At 40.3% G+C, this 15,755-nt stretch overlaps 1 protein-coding gene across 1 annotated transcript; it reads left to right on the top strand.

Annotated features, from left to right (window-relative positions):
* The first annotated feature begins 10,570 nt into the window (after window positions 1-10,570).
* Window positions 10,571-12,473, top strand: LOC129721710 (fibulin-1-like). The gene is made up of 4 exons (XM_055674608.1): window positions 10,571-11,661; window positions 11,724-11,853; window positions 11,956-12,191; window positions 12,252-12,473. The coding sequence occupies exons 1-4, from the start codon at window positions 11,256-11,258 to the stop codon at window positions 12,254-12,256; spliced, it is 777 nt and encodes a 258-aa protein (XP_055530583.1). The 5' UTR covers window positions 10,571-11,255; the 3' UTR covers window positions 12,257-12,473.
* The last annotated feature ends 3,282 nt before the right edge of the window (window positions 12,474-15,755 follow it).

Genomic DNA, 15,755 nt, shown 5'->3' with positions numbered 1-15,755 from the left:
ACTAGTTAATAACAACCGAATAATAGTTTGGAACAAAAAATGCAATTGTTAACGTTTCTAGAAAAAATTATTAAAACTAGCATTTTTAAGAAACATTGTTGTTAAATACAGCATTAATATTACATAATTAAACTCGGAATCGCCAGAATAGTCGAAATGTCTCTGAAAGGTCAGAAAGAGAATTCAAATTGCGCTCAAAATTACCCAAAAAACGTTTCTAAAGTTTCACAAAGGTTGAAATACGAAATGACGTCAAATCGAGCTCAGAATCGTGGTAACACATGTTGAACAATAATGATAATTAAAATATTAACTTGTACAAATGCTGCCAAACCGATACAGACAATCTATCTCATTTTGAAGCTATTATTTTAAGGCATTTTTCAATATTTTATCACAGTTCTAAATCTCGTCGAAAGGTAGAGGCGAGAGATTCTCGTCGCAGCAGTTTGTCATTGCGAATCAAAGTGTCAGACTGACATATCACATAACACGTCTCGTGTCCACGCACCGTGCCGAGATTGCAACCCCCTAGACGCAGCACTCAGCCACTCAGTGCCGCAGCAGCAATCGGAAATGTGCATAACCGCACACTCAAGCAGGTTAGCAATCGTCAAGTGCCTCATTCCCCCCGCATCCAAAGCCTATTGCGTACAATTCGTGTCACAAAGCGTGTCTTTTTTTCACAGCTCTGCTTCGGGGAAAATGAATGAAACAAAAAAAAAACCCCCAAAAAAAAAAAAAAAACCAACAGCTTGTCATATCCTCGCCTTTTTTTGTTTTCATCGCCCACTGCAAAGCGCAGCCCCGAACACTGGCGTAGCACTTCAGCCAATAATCAGCTTCTGAAAGGGATTTTTCCCCGCGGCAGACAGACAAAAGAGCGACAAAAATCATAAAACATATTTTTACATGCACCGCAAACGCGGTAAGTGAGGAGTTTCTTTTTTTTTCCTCATTTTCAAACTATGAATGAAACACGCTAAGCGTCGAGTTGAAAGGGATAAAACAATTTGCAAATGACGCCGAGTCCGATCGAGTTGCGTCCCCCTCATTTATTAATATGTCTCATTTTTCCGGCGAAAATTCACACATGCCTGCTGTCGCTCCATCAGCTGCCTGCCAGTCTGGATGGAGGAATAAAAAAGTGCCTACCAAGGTGACAAGTGCAGTTCGGTCAACCGAGAACGTGTTTGGTATTTGCATGTTGTACACTAAATTGTGGCGGATTGCAGCTAAGGAGGTTGTAGTAGCGACACTCACAAAACAGAGAGGAAAAAAATTAAATGCATCGTAAAGAAGATAAATTGCCGTAGATGTCAGTTTTATTATTATGGACTTCGAGTTGTAAATTCTTTCCATTTTCGCTTATGTCAGATTTTGGCTGCGTTGGTAGGCGAACTTTGGCTTAAATGATGGATCCTTTTTTTTTGCGGGTGGTTGTGAATGCACATATGCAGTAGCCATGTGGTGGCGGATTAGATTTTGGTGTCGTTTCATGCAGATTGTGATTAATTTGTGTGATCGCGCATTTGGCGATGATGTCAGACAGAAATATTTGAGACGGAACTGGCGGTGGTTTTTGTCGTAAAAAAGTGGGCATCAGGAAATGAGTCATATCGGAATGGAAGAGCACACGATATTTACTTCATTTCGCAAATCTAACTCACTGTTTAAATCGTTTAAATGATGCTCAAAATGAGTTTTATAATATTCCCAATTAAATCTTTACAAAAAAAAAAAAAAAACAAGTAAGACTGCAATATCCAATCCAACTCAGTAACATGCACCTGAAGGTGTGAAAGAGCTACACCGCATTCAAAACTCCAACAAGTGTCATGTCCTGCTGTATACAATTGTATTGTAATAAAATACTTAAAAAAATCGTACATAAAATCCCCCAAAATTGGTGCACACTGGCCACATAATTGGCGCACACTGTAATGGTCGTGATCAGCCAATCTTAGGCCAAATCTCTAACACAAGGCCATGTGCTCACTGGAGAAAGTAAATCGCCGTCAAAACAAAAGTTGTCACCATATTACTTAAGCAATCGTTCAAATTAAATTGCGAAAATTTTCTACGGCACAGAACTAAAGCACGAGCTAAGTAATAGTTACGTTTGAATAAAAAATTGCGAGAATCCACCAAGAACAAAGTTTTACCGACAATGGTTCGTAGCGCTAACCCCGCCATTGTCCTGTACACTAGAGATGGTCGGGTACGGGTATTTTTACCCGAAACCCGTACCCGACCCGTACCCGACGGGTTCGGGTCGGGTTTCGGGTAACGCCAAAATATATTTGACGGGTTCGGGTCGGGTACGGGTAATTAAAAAACCAAGGCTTCGGGTTCGGGTCGGGTACGGGTTTGAAAAATTCTCGATTGGTCGGGTACGGGTCGGGTACGGGTAATTTGATTTTCGTGCATTTTTTTTGGTAAGATTTGGACCACTGCGACCATTATTTTGATCTTTTGTGGTATACCTCTTCTTTAGTCTAGGTACTCGTGGTAGACATAACACTATTGATGGAAGTGATGGAAGTTGTCATATCGCACCCTCTCTCCCAATTAGGAACTGAATTTCGTATGAAATGTATTACCTCATTAGGATTTGCAGACCAGACCTCAAAAGGCTCCAAAGTTCCTTTTCCAAAGGCTCTTATTCTGCGCTGTATTAGTGCACTGCAGTGGCAGAGTAAATGTTCTGCGGTTTCACATTCGAACATTCGAGCAGAGACGACAAATTTCGTCATCTGACTGACAATTTTGTTTCAGGTGATGCTTATTTAGACAGTGTCCTGTAAACAGTCCGGTAATTGTCCTTAGTCCCTTTTTATTTAAACTAAGCATTTTCGTGCATTATGTGAATTTAATTTTTAACATTTCAAACCTAGGTGTTTTCTTAGTGTCGATATTCGGAAGGTCGGAGAAGAACTTGCCCATTCTCACTCAACGAGAGATCGGCCAATACCTATTCTGACAATTGTCGGCAGTCTTTGCACCAAGGGAATGACATCGTGCTATCTTTTTCTAATGTGAAAGTAAATAGTTCTTCCTGCAACCGTTTTGAGTGAATTGGAATTTTTGCTGGGCTTTTTTCATATCTGTCAGGAAAACCGCGGAGCATTGTGCAGTAAGGTAACTTAATACAAAGGCTGGCTAAGCAAAAAATGTGTGGATAAATGCGACAAAAATATGGTATTTACTTAATTTTGGGGTGCTGAACACCAATATTCATTCCATTTTTTATTTGAGGCCGTCCATAAAGCACGTGACCTAATTTTATTGAATTTGGCACTCCTCCCCTTACTTTTTTTTTATTAAATAGAATTTAATCTTCAACCACAAACCCTCAAATCAACCAAAAAACCTAAATTAATCCACCTAGCGGTCAGACTCAGCCTTTCTCAATATTAACTTATTATATATAAAAATAGATTAACATGAATGCTTAAATCCAATAAAGGTATATTCACTCTTTGGGTTCTAAAATATTGATGTTGTAATTGAAGTATAAAATATGAAATTTGACGTAATGTTAGTGCTTAAGAAATAGCGAAATAAAAGAAACGACTCTCAATTTCGAACAATTTAATCACGAGCGATACCGGGAACGTTCAGATGGTACGATACCACATTTAAATCATGTTAAGGCCATATATATATTGATCAAATCAGGTATAGTTTTAAATAGTCTTTGAATTTCTTTTCGATCCATAACTTTTGAACCTCATATCAAATTGTTATGAAGTTGTTATTTGTGAGTTTGATTATTTATGAATAAAAAAAAATTTGTTAGTTTGAGAAATGACTCGTTTGTATGACACTAGTTATGTTCAAATAAGTCGTGCAATACTTGAGATAGTAAACTTTCGTTGTTTTACAAATTAAAACATAACGGTTGCTTAAGTTTGATCACAATCAAATGAGAAGGTAACGTATAGGGCAGCCAAACTTTGAAACCACGTGTTCAATCATAATTCATCAGTAAACCCTTAACTAGCTGGTTCATCTGATATCACTATTGTTCAAATCGGTTGTGTAGTTTCTAAGATAATGAAGTTTCATGATTTTCACATTTCGATACATTACAGACGAAGTTACAGTCCGATTACAGCAAAATTTTAATAGGGTGTTATGAGGCAGCTAGACCTTTCATTTGATACTAATTCTGTGGAAATCGGGTCAGCCATCTCTGAGAAAAGTGAGTGAGTCTTTCTTATGTTTCTTTTCATAGCTGGATTTCACATTTTTAAACATAACAGGCAAAGTAATAATCCGATTGCAAAATAAATCAATAGGGTCTTATGAGGCAACAAGACCTTCCATTTTACCATTGATTTTATGAAAATCGGTCCAGCCATCTCTTAGAAACATGAGTGTGATTAAATAGTCTCCAGAACACGTTTCTTTCCATAACTTCTGAACCACAAGTTCAATCTCCATGAAATGCAAAAGTTAAGGGTTGTTTAGGTAGCCCGTTCATTTGAAACTAATTTTGTACAAATCGGTTGTGTAGTTTCTGAGATATTGATGTTTCGTGATTTTTACATTTTGATACCTAACCTCTAAGCTAGAAATCAGATTACAATAATTCAATAGTGTCTTATGGGGCAACTAGACCTTTCATTTGCAAATAATTTCATTGAAATCGGTTCAGCCATCTCTGAGAAAATCGAGTGAGATTGGGAGAGCGTTACACAAACACACAGAAAATGCTCAGCTCGTCGAACTGAATCGAGTGATATACGACATTCGGCCCTTTTGAGCACTTTATACCTTTAGTTTTTGCAGTGATTGCTATACCTTTCTAGGAGAAAGGCGAAAAGTGAAATGATAGAAATGACTTTTAATTTCAAGTTCAATCCCGAGTAAGGCCGCAAACATTGAAATAGTACAATATCAAATTTAAATGATGTTGAGGCCACATATTTTGATCGTGGCTGTAGTTTTAAACAGTCTGCGGGTTATGTTTTTTTCTATAACATTCAAACCACATGTTTGAACATTATGAAATTCATTGTTGAGGGGTTTGAAAGCCCATTTATTCGAATTCAACTATGTTCATAGCTCCTGAGATATAAGAGCGTTTTTCACATTCTGACGCAGCGCCAAAACTAAAAGTTTGATTACAATGAAATTCAATAGCAACCTTAGCGGCAAATAGACCCTTCATTTGACACCAAGATAGAAAGAATCGGTCAGACCATCTCTGAGAAAAGTGAGTGTGAAAAAAGGTGCACATACACACGTACACACCCACACACAAACATATATACCTATGCATACATATATGCAAAAAATGCTCGATTCGTCGAACTGAGTCGAGTAGTATATGACATTCGGCCATTTGGATCACTTCTCTACCTTTTAATTAGCCAGTGATCGTTAGGAGAAAGTCAATATGTTTACTTTCATTAAATGATTTCACATTTTTATGAACAACGGACAAAGTTACAATCCGATTACAATGAAATTCAATAGCAACCTATGGCGCAACTAGACCTTTCATTTGCAATTAATTTTATTCAAATCGGTCCAACCATCTCTGAGAAAAGTGAGTGAGAAAAAAAAGTTGCACATACACACACACACACATACACACATACACACATACATACATACAGAAAATGCTCAGTTCGTCGAAAGGGGTCGAGTGGTATACGAAATTCGGCCACTGGGACCACTATTATACCTTTGGTTTGGTTAAGCGCCCGATAGCCTTGGATTGTGCTAGTGGCCGATCAAATAAACAAATAAATAACCCCGTTAAGCATACAGACGCGAGGCATACGGACGCGAGGCATAGTACGCTAGGCATAATGGACGGCAGGCATAAGGACACGAGGCATATGGACGCGAGGCCGAATGGACGCGAGGCCGAATGGACGCGAGGCCGAATGGACACAAGGCCAAAGGGAAGTGATGTGGAATATGTTATTATAGTCATCATCATCACAGCATTCGATAACATGTATTTCGCTTCAATGTGTCATTTGGAAAGCAATACACTCGCGGCCTTCGGCCGACTCGCTGTTCGAGCGAATGCTGTCCTTACTCGCTACCGCTCGTTCGGACTTAACTAAGGGAAGAAAACTTTGTTTGAGTAGACCTAGCAGACCAGTAGATCAGTCGTTTGGGTGCGAGAGGCCGCCGCTTCCGACGGCGGGTCGGCGGCCGGCTCGGACTGCGGAAACCTCGGCGGTTTGTGCCGCCTCGTTTCCTTGCCCTCGATTATGCGTCTTCACCGCATGATCTCAAGAAAGGTATTATACCCAACTTAAACTCGTTAGGAATATAATAACACCTGAGCTACATTATTGGATCTCATGCGATCGTACAACATCGCATTCGGCCTTGCGTCCATTCGGCCTCGCGTCCATTTGGCCTCGCGTCCATTTGGCCTCGCGTCCATTCGGCCTCGCGTCCATTCGGCCTCGCGTCCATTCGGCCTCGCGTCCATTCGGCCTCGCGTCCATTCGGCCTCGCGTCCATTCGGCCTCGCGTCCATTCGGCCTCGCGTCCATTCAGCCTCGCGTCCGTTATGCCTTTTGGCAGTATGCCTCGTATCCATTATGCCTCATATCCATTATGCCTAGGGTCTGTATGCAGGCCCGTAGCTACCGGGGGAGCTAGGGGGGGGGTTAGCCCCCCACGCGTTTTCCTTGCCCCACCACGCAATTTTCTCATATATTTGATTGATACTAGGTGAAAAAAACCAAATGAAAAATCTGATATATGACCAATAAGCATTATTGAATAGTCTCCAGTATCTCAATATCTCAAAAGAACCGTGTTTAAATCCGAACAATCAAAACGGTCGAACTGATATGACAAAAAGGTTAAATTACTCAATCTTTTGGTGAGCCCGCTTAATTCGCGGCGAAGTTGAAACTGACGATCCAGTTTTATATGCTTGATTATACATATAAGAACAATGCAAAACAAGTTTTTCTGCAAAATTTGACCAGTTTTTCCAGAAGTTTTTATTGTCCACTTTTTGATTTCTCGTGGGCAAACAAATCGTGGGCAAAAAATGACACACAAGACTAGTTTTTTCAAATATTCAATATTCAGACAATATCTAAACTTCCTGCAGTGTGCTTCTTGTGATTCATGTTTATGTTCAGTTTAATTTATTTTGGCCGGACTTTTTCACACCTCGGAAGCTTAACTCAATCCGTTACCTAGCCCGGACAACTATGTTACAGTTCGGTCCAAAATAAAACCGGACATAAACATTGATCAAACAATGCGAATCGTCAAATTTAGATTTTGGGCTAACGGTTGAATTCTTCGCGAATAGAATCTCTCAGTTCTTTCTTCGCGAATAGAATCTCTCAGTATCGTCGATTTTGTATAAGGCGACCCTCGAAGATGGGTTTCTAACGCTGTAATTCCTCCAATGCATTTATTGTTTCAAATTTCAACTTTTTAGAACTCTCTTCTGTTTTTAGTTTTTCGAACGTTGTGTAAATGGCTCTATTTAGTGTCATAAAATCGTTGTATTCCATCACTCGTCCTTGCATTGTTTCTCTTGCTGGTTTGATCATTTATTTAATGAATATTGAATTGGTCGAATAGCGGCTTCGTCTCTGTAAGGCAGAAATTATAAAATTTTTATCCACACTTTTTTTTTTCAACGATACGCACATTCGCAGCTTGGTTTTTTTTTCGGAATATATACCCGGAAAACCAGATTTTCGGAAATAAGAAAATTCTTATGGGACATCACTAACGCTTATTTGAAAATATATAGCTGATCTTCTGAATCTGCAAAACTTTTAAGAATTTTAATTTGTGAGTACCCGGGTACTCCGTTGGACGCGTAAAGGTACTTTTTTGTCGAGCACATAACGGTTTTAAACGGCTTTCCCTCCAAAAAAACTTTTATTTGAAAAAAATTCTCTGCCCCCCCACGCAAAACGGAGTACCTACGGCTCTGTCTGTATGGCTAGCATACTATGCCTAACATCCATTTGCCTAGCGTCCATATGCCTCGTGTCCCGTCCCCGCTGCGGAGCGTTTTAAAGTAATGATTTTTTTTAAACATATGTCAAAAAACGTCAGTATGCCAAACTTTGAAAAGTCATTTAAAAAAACCAGATTTCATTATATTGCACCCAAATTTTGGATTAAAGCCCCCGAACAATGGAAAAATATTACAGCTGACGTAAAAAAAAAATTTCAGGCGGGTGGCCACCGATTCCCCACTGTGCATTGAGATGTTTGGTACGAAGCAAATATGTATATGAGATATGACAGCGATAGCATAGTCTTGGTTTGCACTGTGACCAGGGATGCCGCATGTACAGAAATATCTGTGTTATACCGATTTAAATATTGAGTCGATGACATCGAATCTGTACTCAAAAATTAAAGGTTTCCGGCACATGCAAATGAATTATTACATATTTCTCAAGTTACAAACAACTTTGACCTTATTATAATATTTGGATTTTAGTTTGCTGCGATGTTTACATAAAACTCGACGTTTTTTTAACTTTACCAGACATGCACTTTTAATAGTGGACCCTTTCCTTATAGTGGACCATCTGCCTGGAACTCTGGGTTCATTAACATTCGTTCACATTCACACTCGAGAAACCACATATGACAATCAGTGCATATAACGTGCGAGGTACCCAGGTATTTTTCCAGGACGGGTCGGGTACGGGTCGGGTTCAAGCAATTTCGGCGTTTTTTTCTTTCGGGTACGGGTCGGGTACGGGTTGTAGGAATAGATATTTTTCGGATTCGGGTCGGGTACGGGTATTTTAAACAAACCAGACTTCGGGTTCGGGTCGGGTACGGGTTTGAAAATTTTCGATTAGTCGGGTACGGGTCGGGTACGGGTAACAAATTTCCCATACCCGACCATCTCTACTGTACACACTGTGAATAATAAACAGAAGGTCGAGTTCCGAATCGGAATGTAGCTCCGAGGCTTTGTTTTGCTTTTACCTGAGATGAATATTCCTGTCAGAACAATAAAAAACCACATTGTAGGTTGAAAATAGAGACTAGAAACATTTTTATTCGAAAAAAAAAAACTAATCAAAGATAAGCGGGTTGCAGTCCTATCAATAAAAATAAAATTACTAGATCTGTTCGGATGAAACAAACCATTCCTTATTTTCGGTTGAAGTCTTAGCTGAGCCCAAGCCAAAAAGATTAGTGATAACACAACATTCGTATCCCATAATCACTTCAGTGAAAAATTGCTCAACTGGACGAATTGTAGCAAAAACGATTTTGATACGAGGGTCAAGTGGTAAGAGCACACACACTCCATCCAACTTTATTGGTTTTATTATCAATATTCACGATGGGTGTACAGCCTTGCAGTTCTTTCGTATCCTCAACTTTATATGACATGGTACAACTTATTGCAAAAGGTTTAGAAAAAAATCAATAAAAGCGGTAACACAGTATTAGTGGTAAATAATTTGAAAGATTCTATTCCCACCATAGGAACATGTATCCTCCCTGAAACGAGTTCTCGGATTTTTACTAAATCTGGGGAAAGGCGTTCCTGATAACAAACATAGAAGCGTTTGTTCATATGGAAGAGGCTAGATGTACTAAGGATCTCGCAGTTTCACAGTAAACGTTCAACTTTCAATGCGATCGGTTCACAGTTGTAACTTTTTAATCTCTTAGTGTTTCTTACTATCCACATACCGTCAATTGAAACATTTAGAATAAATCATGCAGTTTACAGTGATCGTAGTTTTAGGGGTGCTAATGACTGTTAATTGTGAGCGCCCAAATTTACCGGAGTGTGGTGTTCCGAAAAAGGTTGGCAACCAGTTAATCGTGAGAGGCGAGGATACATACCCTGGAGATTGGCCGTGGCATGCTGCTATTTTTCACCAGAAAAGGGGTCTTTTACGCGTGCGGTGGGACCATAATTAGTGAACAGTTCATTCTGACGGCTTGCAGGAAGAAGTGTATTTGTGCGGGTGGAGATTCATGATTTGGATGAAGAAAATCCCCAATTTGCCCAAAAGCATTACGTGTCGAACACTTACAAATTTGAAAACTTCACTCGCTTGAAAGATGATATTGCCTTGTTTGAACTTAGAACACTTATTAACTTTAACAATAACGTTTTACCGGTATGCATGAATTTGGGATCGGTTATTACCGGGGAATTCGGCACCGTTGTCGGTTGGGGATTTACGGAAGATGGCGTTATATCAACAAAATTGAAAAAAGCAGTGATTCCGGTAATTGATCCGATAACTTGTTTGGGAAGTGATCGAGCTGCCTTCGGTCAAAGCCTACACGAAGGTTTATTTTGCGCAGGATATAGAAATGGAACTAGTGTCTGTAACGGAGACAGTGGAGGAGGCTTAGTTTTCAAAAGAGGCGGAAAGTGGTTCTTGGGCGGAATTGTTTCGTTTTCGCAACAACGTCCAACGACGAACGGCGGATCTGCAAAATGCCACACGGAAGGTTATGGAGCGTTTGTGAAAGTTCAACACTACCTAAGGTGGATCAGCAAAAAAACAATTATTTTGGTTTGAGTTTTTTTCTACTATCCTACTATGGATATCGAAGCCATTGTCAATGACGACTTATTCTGATCATAATTTGATTAGATTCGCATTCGCGAGCCCACCATCTACATTACTTTTAGTCTGAAAATTCAATAGCACTACTCAGCACACTTCGAATTTTTAGAGAAGAATTTAGAAGCGTTTTATCCGCAAAAATTACTTTCCTGATTCGTTTACTGGCAACCAAAATCAGAAACTAAACATTTTTCGAAGACAAATGAGCGGTCAACTGAATTCGAGTGAATCCGTTTTGAATGAAATTAATGACATGCAATAAATTTTCTGATTCAATTTTCTTTATGAAAATGCAGCTCCATTTCGAAAAGTGGATACAGCTACCTATTTTGTTCCTTTTTTTTGGCAAAACTAGAATATTGTTATGTTAAAAGTGCCATTTTTCATATGAGCAGACTCACTGCTTAAGCCATCTATTGATAGATAGCGAGAACTTTGTTAAGTTCGAATCTTCTCATAACACTTGATAATTCGATAAAAATTGTAAACTTGAAAGTCTAGGAGTGAAATTGGCTAACCAATAGTTAGAAACAAAAAGGATGTTTGTCTAATATTTCCTTTCCACTTTTAGCAGAGATCGACGAGTGTAATACTGGGAAAATCAAGTGCAGACCGGATCAGGTATGCGAACATGAACGAGGAAGATACGTGTGCCACTGTCCACCGGGGCATATGATCGGTCGAGACCGTCGATGTGAGGATATTGATGAGTGCGATCTGAACACGGGCACGCTATGCCCACAAAACTCAGACTGTATCAATACGGTCGGATCGTATCAGTGCAGTTGTAAGGTTGGTTTCTGGAGCATCCGGTCGGAAAAACTGATCTGCTCAAAAGTTGACGAATGCTCCGGCTTATGCCAACAGCGATGCATTACCTTTTGGGGTTCTTACCGATGTGGCTGTAAAATAGGATACAAACTTGCTGCTGATAACCGAACCTGCGATGATATCAACGTGTGCGAGGAATACAAGGCGCATTTTATTTGCGACGGACACTGCGAAAACACTCCCGGATCGTATAGATGTCGATGCCCACAAGGCTACACACTAGGACATGATGAACGCAGTTGCGTAGGTAATTATCCATTAAAAGTTATTTTTATTAGTTCTTCTTACATTCTGGCTTCTACTTTACAGATATAAACGAGTGCGGCACTGGAGATGCTTGCAGTGATCGAAATGAGATTTGTACTAATATTCCTGGCAGCTATCGATGTACACAAATAAACTGCCCAGGTGGATATGTGATCAGTCCTAAAAGGAAAAAGTATGCAATATTATTTGCTCAGCCGCAAGTGTCCAAAGTTGATTGAATTTTACTCGTATGGTGTTCGCTAACTCTCTGTTTCATTCTTTCCCGCACAATCAGTGAATGCTTAAAGATCAAGATCGAATCCTGCGACAAAGGCGATTTGGAATGTCTACAAACGCCATCTTCCTACTCGTACTATTTTCTAGCAATGGTTTCGAGCATGCCGGTACCACCTACAGATGAGGAGTTGTCCACTATTCAATACGAATGGTCCGGGTTAACGGAGTTCGAGCTGAAAGTATTATCGGTAAATGCACTGCCCTCTGTTCGCTTAGCGGATGACAATATTTCAGGTACGATGAGAGTAACATAAATTATTTATTTTTATTCATTTTATTTTTCAATTGCTACAGCTTGAATAAAACGTCCCAGGGTAAAGCGCTGTTGATACTAGTCAAGAGTATAGAAGGACCACAGGGCATTGAGTTGGAGATAAAAATAGTATTCTATGAGAATAAACAACGCGTCGATTTCAAGATCGGCAGACTATTTCTCATGGTGTCCGCGCATGAGTTCAAGTGCCTAATAATACAGTTCTACTATTATAATTTATTCTATTATTACCCTATATTATATTTTGAGTTCACAATTAAAAGTTTTTTTTTTGGTTTAAAATTAGTTGATTTGACACGGCACGATAAATTTTCTGTTTTACTGAGCCAAGTACAATTCGTATTAATTCTACGTTAGCAGGGTAAAGAGGGAGGCCTTTTTTTTATTCTCGCGGCCGACTACGGGCTAATGGGGATTTAAGGTGAGAGGAGGGGAGATACAATATAGGCTTAAAACTATTTTGGAGCTTTGTTTTTCAACTGGTAGAGCAATTGTATTCTTGTTTGTTGTGGGCTCAAAATATTTGTGTAAGCATAGATGCGGGCTCTTCGTTTCCGTGTCTTCAGCATAGCATATTTGTATCCTTAATCTGACAAATAGACAAAGAAAATTTTAAATTTTAATGTCAGCGTTTTTCAGAAAGCAGTATAGCTGTGTCATGTACTGGAGATCACCGCTTCCCAGAATGTCTCTAACGGGTACGTTCGGTTGTTTTCCTCGGGCCCGAAGGGAATCTATAAGCTCGGACCTAACACCACAGTATTCGGTACACGACCAAACAACATGCTCGATGTCATGGTAGCCATCGCCACAAACGCAGTGATTACTGTCTACAAGCCCTATACGAAAGAGATGCGTGTTTAACGTGTAGTGATGGGACATAAGTCTGGACATCACGCGAATGAAGTCCCGACCTACATCCAACCCCTTGAACCATGCTTTCGTCGATACCTTAGGAAAAATGGAGTGTAGCCACCGTCCCAGTTCATCTGAGTTTCATGATGATTGCCAACTGTTGAGTGTTCTCTGACGCAAAATGCTATAAAATTCATCATAAGCAATTGGTCTTACATAAATATCGCCATCAATAGCACCCACCTTAGCTAAAGAGTCAGCCTTCTCATTGCCCGGAATGGAACAATGAGAAGGTACCCACGTTAAGGTAACCTGATAATTTTTATCTGTTAAAGCACTTAAAAACCGCCGTATTTTCCCCAGGAAATACGGGGTGTGCTTTACCAACTTCTTCGATCGCAGAGCCTCAATGGCACTGAGACTATCTGTGAAGATGAAGTAGTGGTCTATGGGCAGGGTTTCGATGACCCCAAGAGAGTACTGAATAGCAGCAAGTTCTGCGACGTACACGGAAGCAGGAGCATCGAGTTTGTAGGAGGCGGTAAAATTTTCGTGGAAAACACCGAAGCCAGTGGATTCATCTAGATTAGATCCATCAGTATAAAACATTTTATCACAACTCACATGTTTAAACTTATTTGAAAAAATCTTAGGGATCTCTTGCGTTCGCAATTGATCCGGGATACCAGAAATGTCTTCTTTCATGGTGGTGTCGAAGAATATAGCATTATAAGAAGTATCTAAAAGTGCGACATTGAAAGGAACGTATTAAGAAGGGTTAATATCTTGAGCCATGTAGTCAAAATATAAAGTCATAAATCTGGATTGAGATTGAAGGTCGACCAACCTCTCGAAATTTTCAATAACTAATGTGTTCATGACCGTACATCGGACTAGCAACCGGTAAGAAAGATTCCAAAAACGATGTTTCAACGGGAAAATACCCGCTAGCACTTCAAGGCTCATCGTATGGGTCGACTGCATGCAAACTAAGGCAATACGCAAACAACGATATTGTATTCTTTCTATTTTCAAAATATGCGTGTTCGCAGCGGAGCGAAAGCAGAAACAACCGTATTCAAGAACTGACAGTATTGTTGTTTGGTATAACCTTAGAAGGTCTCCTGGGTGAGCACCCCACCAGGTTCCGATAATCTTACGAAGAAAACTAATCCTCTGTTGGCATTTTCGTGTCAGATACCTAATATGACAAGCCCAGGTACATTAAGAGTCGAACCAGACCCCGAGATATTTAGCGACTATAACCTGAGTGATTGTTTTACCCGTTAGTAGGAGCTGCAGCTGAGCTGGGTTATGCTACCTAGAAAAAACGACCAGCTCAGTTTTCTCCGGAGAGAATTCGATACCCAGCTTAAGAGCCCATTCAGACAAATTGTCTAAGGTATCTTGCAATGGTCCTTGCAGATCGCTAGCTTCGCTACCAGTAATGGATACAACGCTATCGTCTGCAAGTTGCCTTAGCGTGCATGAATTTGCAAGACATTCATCGATGTCATTGACATAAAAATTATATAAGAGAGGGCTTAAACATGAGTCCTGGGGAAGACCCATGTAACTAATTCGGGAAGTTGTCGAATCACCGTGCGAGAAATACATATGCTTTTCTGACAACAAATTGAGCAAAAAATTATTCAAATTTGGTGAAAGTCCCTGCGAATGAAGTTTCTCGGTTAAAACTTCAACAGAGACAGAGGCAAAAGCCCCCTTAATAACCAAGAATGCAGAAGCCATTTGCTCTTTTCGAGCAAAGGCTAGTTGAGTTTCAGTAGAAAGCAACGCTAGGCAATCGTTCGTTCCTTTGCCCCGGCGAAAGCCAAATTGAGTGTCTGACAGTAAATTGTTTGTTTCAACCCATTTGTCTAGCCGTAAGAGGATCATTTTCTCCATTAATTTCCGGAGGCAAGAGAGCATAGCAATCGGCCTATCAGAGGCAGGTTTTCCGGGTTCTCGAATAGCAATGACTTTTACCTCCCTCCAGTCGTGCGGAACAATGTTTAGCTCAAGAAACTTGTTGAATATATTCAACACGCGTCTTTTTGCAGAATCGGGTAGATTCTCCAACAGGTTTAACTTGATTCTATCCAATCCTGGAGCTTTATTGCTGCACGAGAGGAGAGCCATTGAAAATTTCATCATTGAAAATGGAGGCTCTTCCGTAGTTACTAAAAACGCGTCGCGAAAGGTTTTCTGTTCCGGTACAGATTCCGGACAGACCTTTTTGGCAAAATCGAGTATCCAGCGATCTGAATACTCCTCACTCTCATTTGAAACGTTACGATTCCGCATGCGCCTGGCGGTATCCCAAAGAGGGCTCACCGCTGTTTCCCTCGACAACGCGTTTACGAACCGCCGCCAGTACCCGCGTTTTTTCGCCTTTACTAAGCTCTTCATCTGCCTGCCCAGCGCCTCGTACTTCCGAAGTAGGTTGACTGTGCCGTACTCCCGGTAGTCCTTAAACGCCGCGGACCTTCGCGCGTACAGCTCTGGATCTGGTATGTTGAATGTTTTAAATATCCAGTCCACAACATCAGAGAATTTTATGAACCCTGTTTCTTTTATGTCTTCTGATCGAGAAATGGGTGCACGAGGGGTTTTTGGTGCCGCAGGAAGCGGTGGGTACTCCTGGTTTGATTTGAAATTAAAACCGG

The sequence above is a fragment of the Wyeomyia smithii genome, chromosome 2 (assembly GCF_029784165.1).
Source record: "Wyeomyia smithii strain HCP4-BCI-WySm-NY-G18 chromosome 2, ASM2978416v1, whole genome shotgun sequence".
In the NCBI taxonomy this organism is placed as follows: Eukaryota; Metazoa; Arthropoda; class Insecta; order Diptera; family Culicidae; genus Wyeomyia; species Wyeomyia smithii.
Note: the sequence above shows the minus strand (reverse complement) of the source record. Positions and strands in the feature narration are given on the sequence as shown.

Excerpts from the sequence above, each read along its gene's own strand:
- LOC129721710 (XM_055674608.1), top strand. The coding sequence starts at position 11,256 with ATGATCGGTCGAGACCGTCGATGTGAGGATATTGATGAGTGCGATCTG. Across the intron at positions 11,662-11,723 it reads TGATGAACGCAGTTGCGTAG|ATATAAACGAGTGCGGCACT; the intron begins GTAATTATCCAT and ends TCTACTTTACAG. Across the intron at positions 11,854-11,955 it reads ATCAGTCCTAAAAGGAAAAA|TGAATGCTTAAAGATCAAGA; the intron begins GTATGCAATATT and ends CCGCACAATCAG.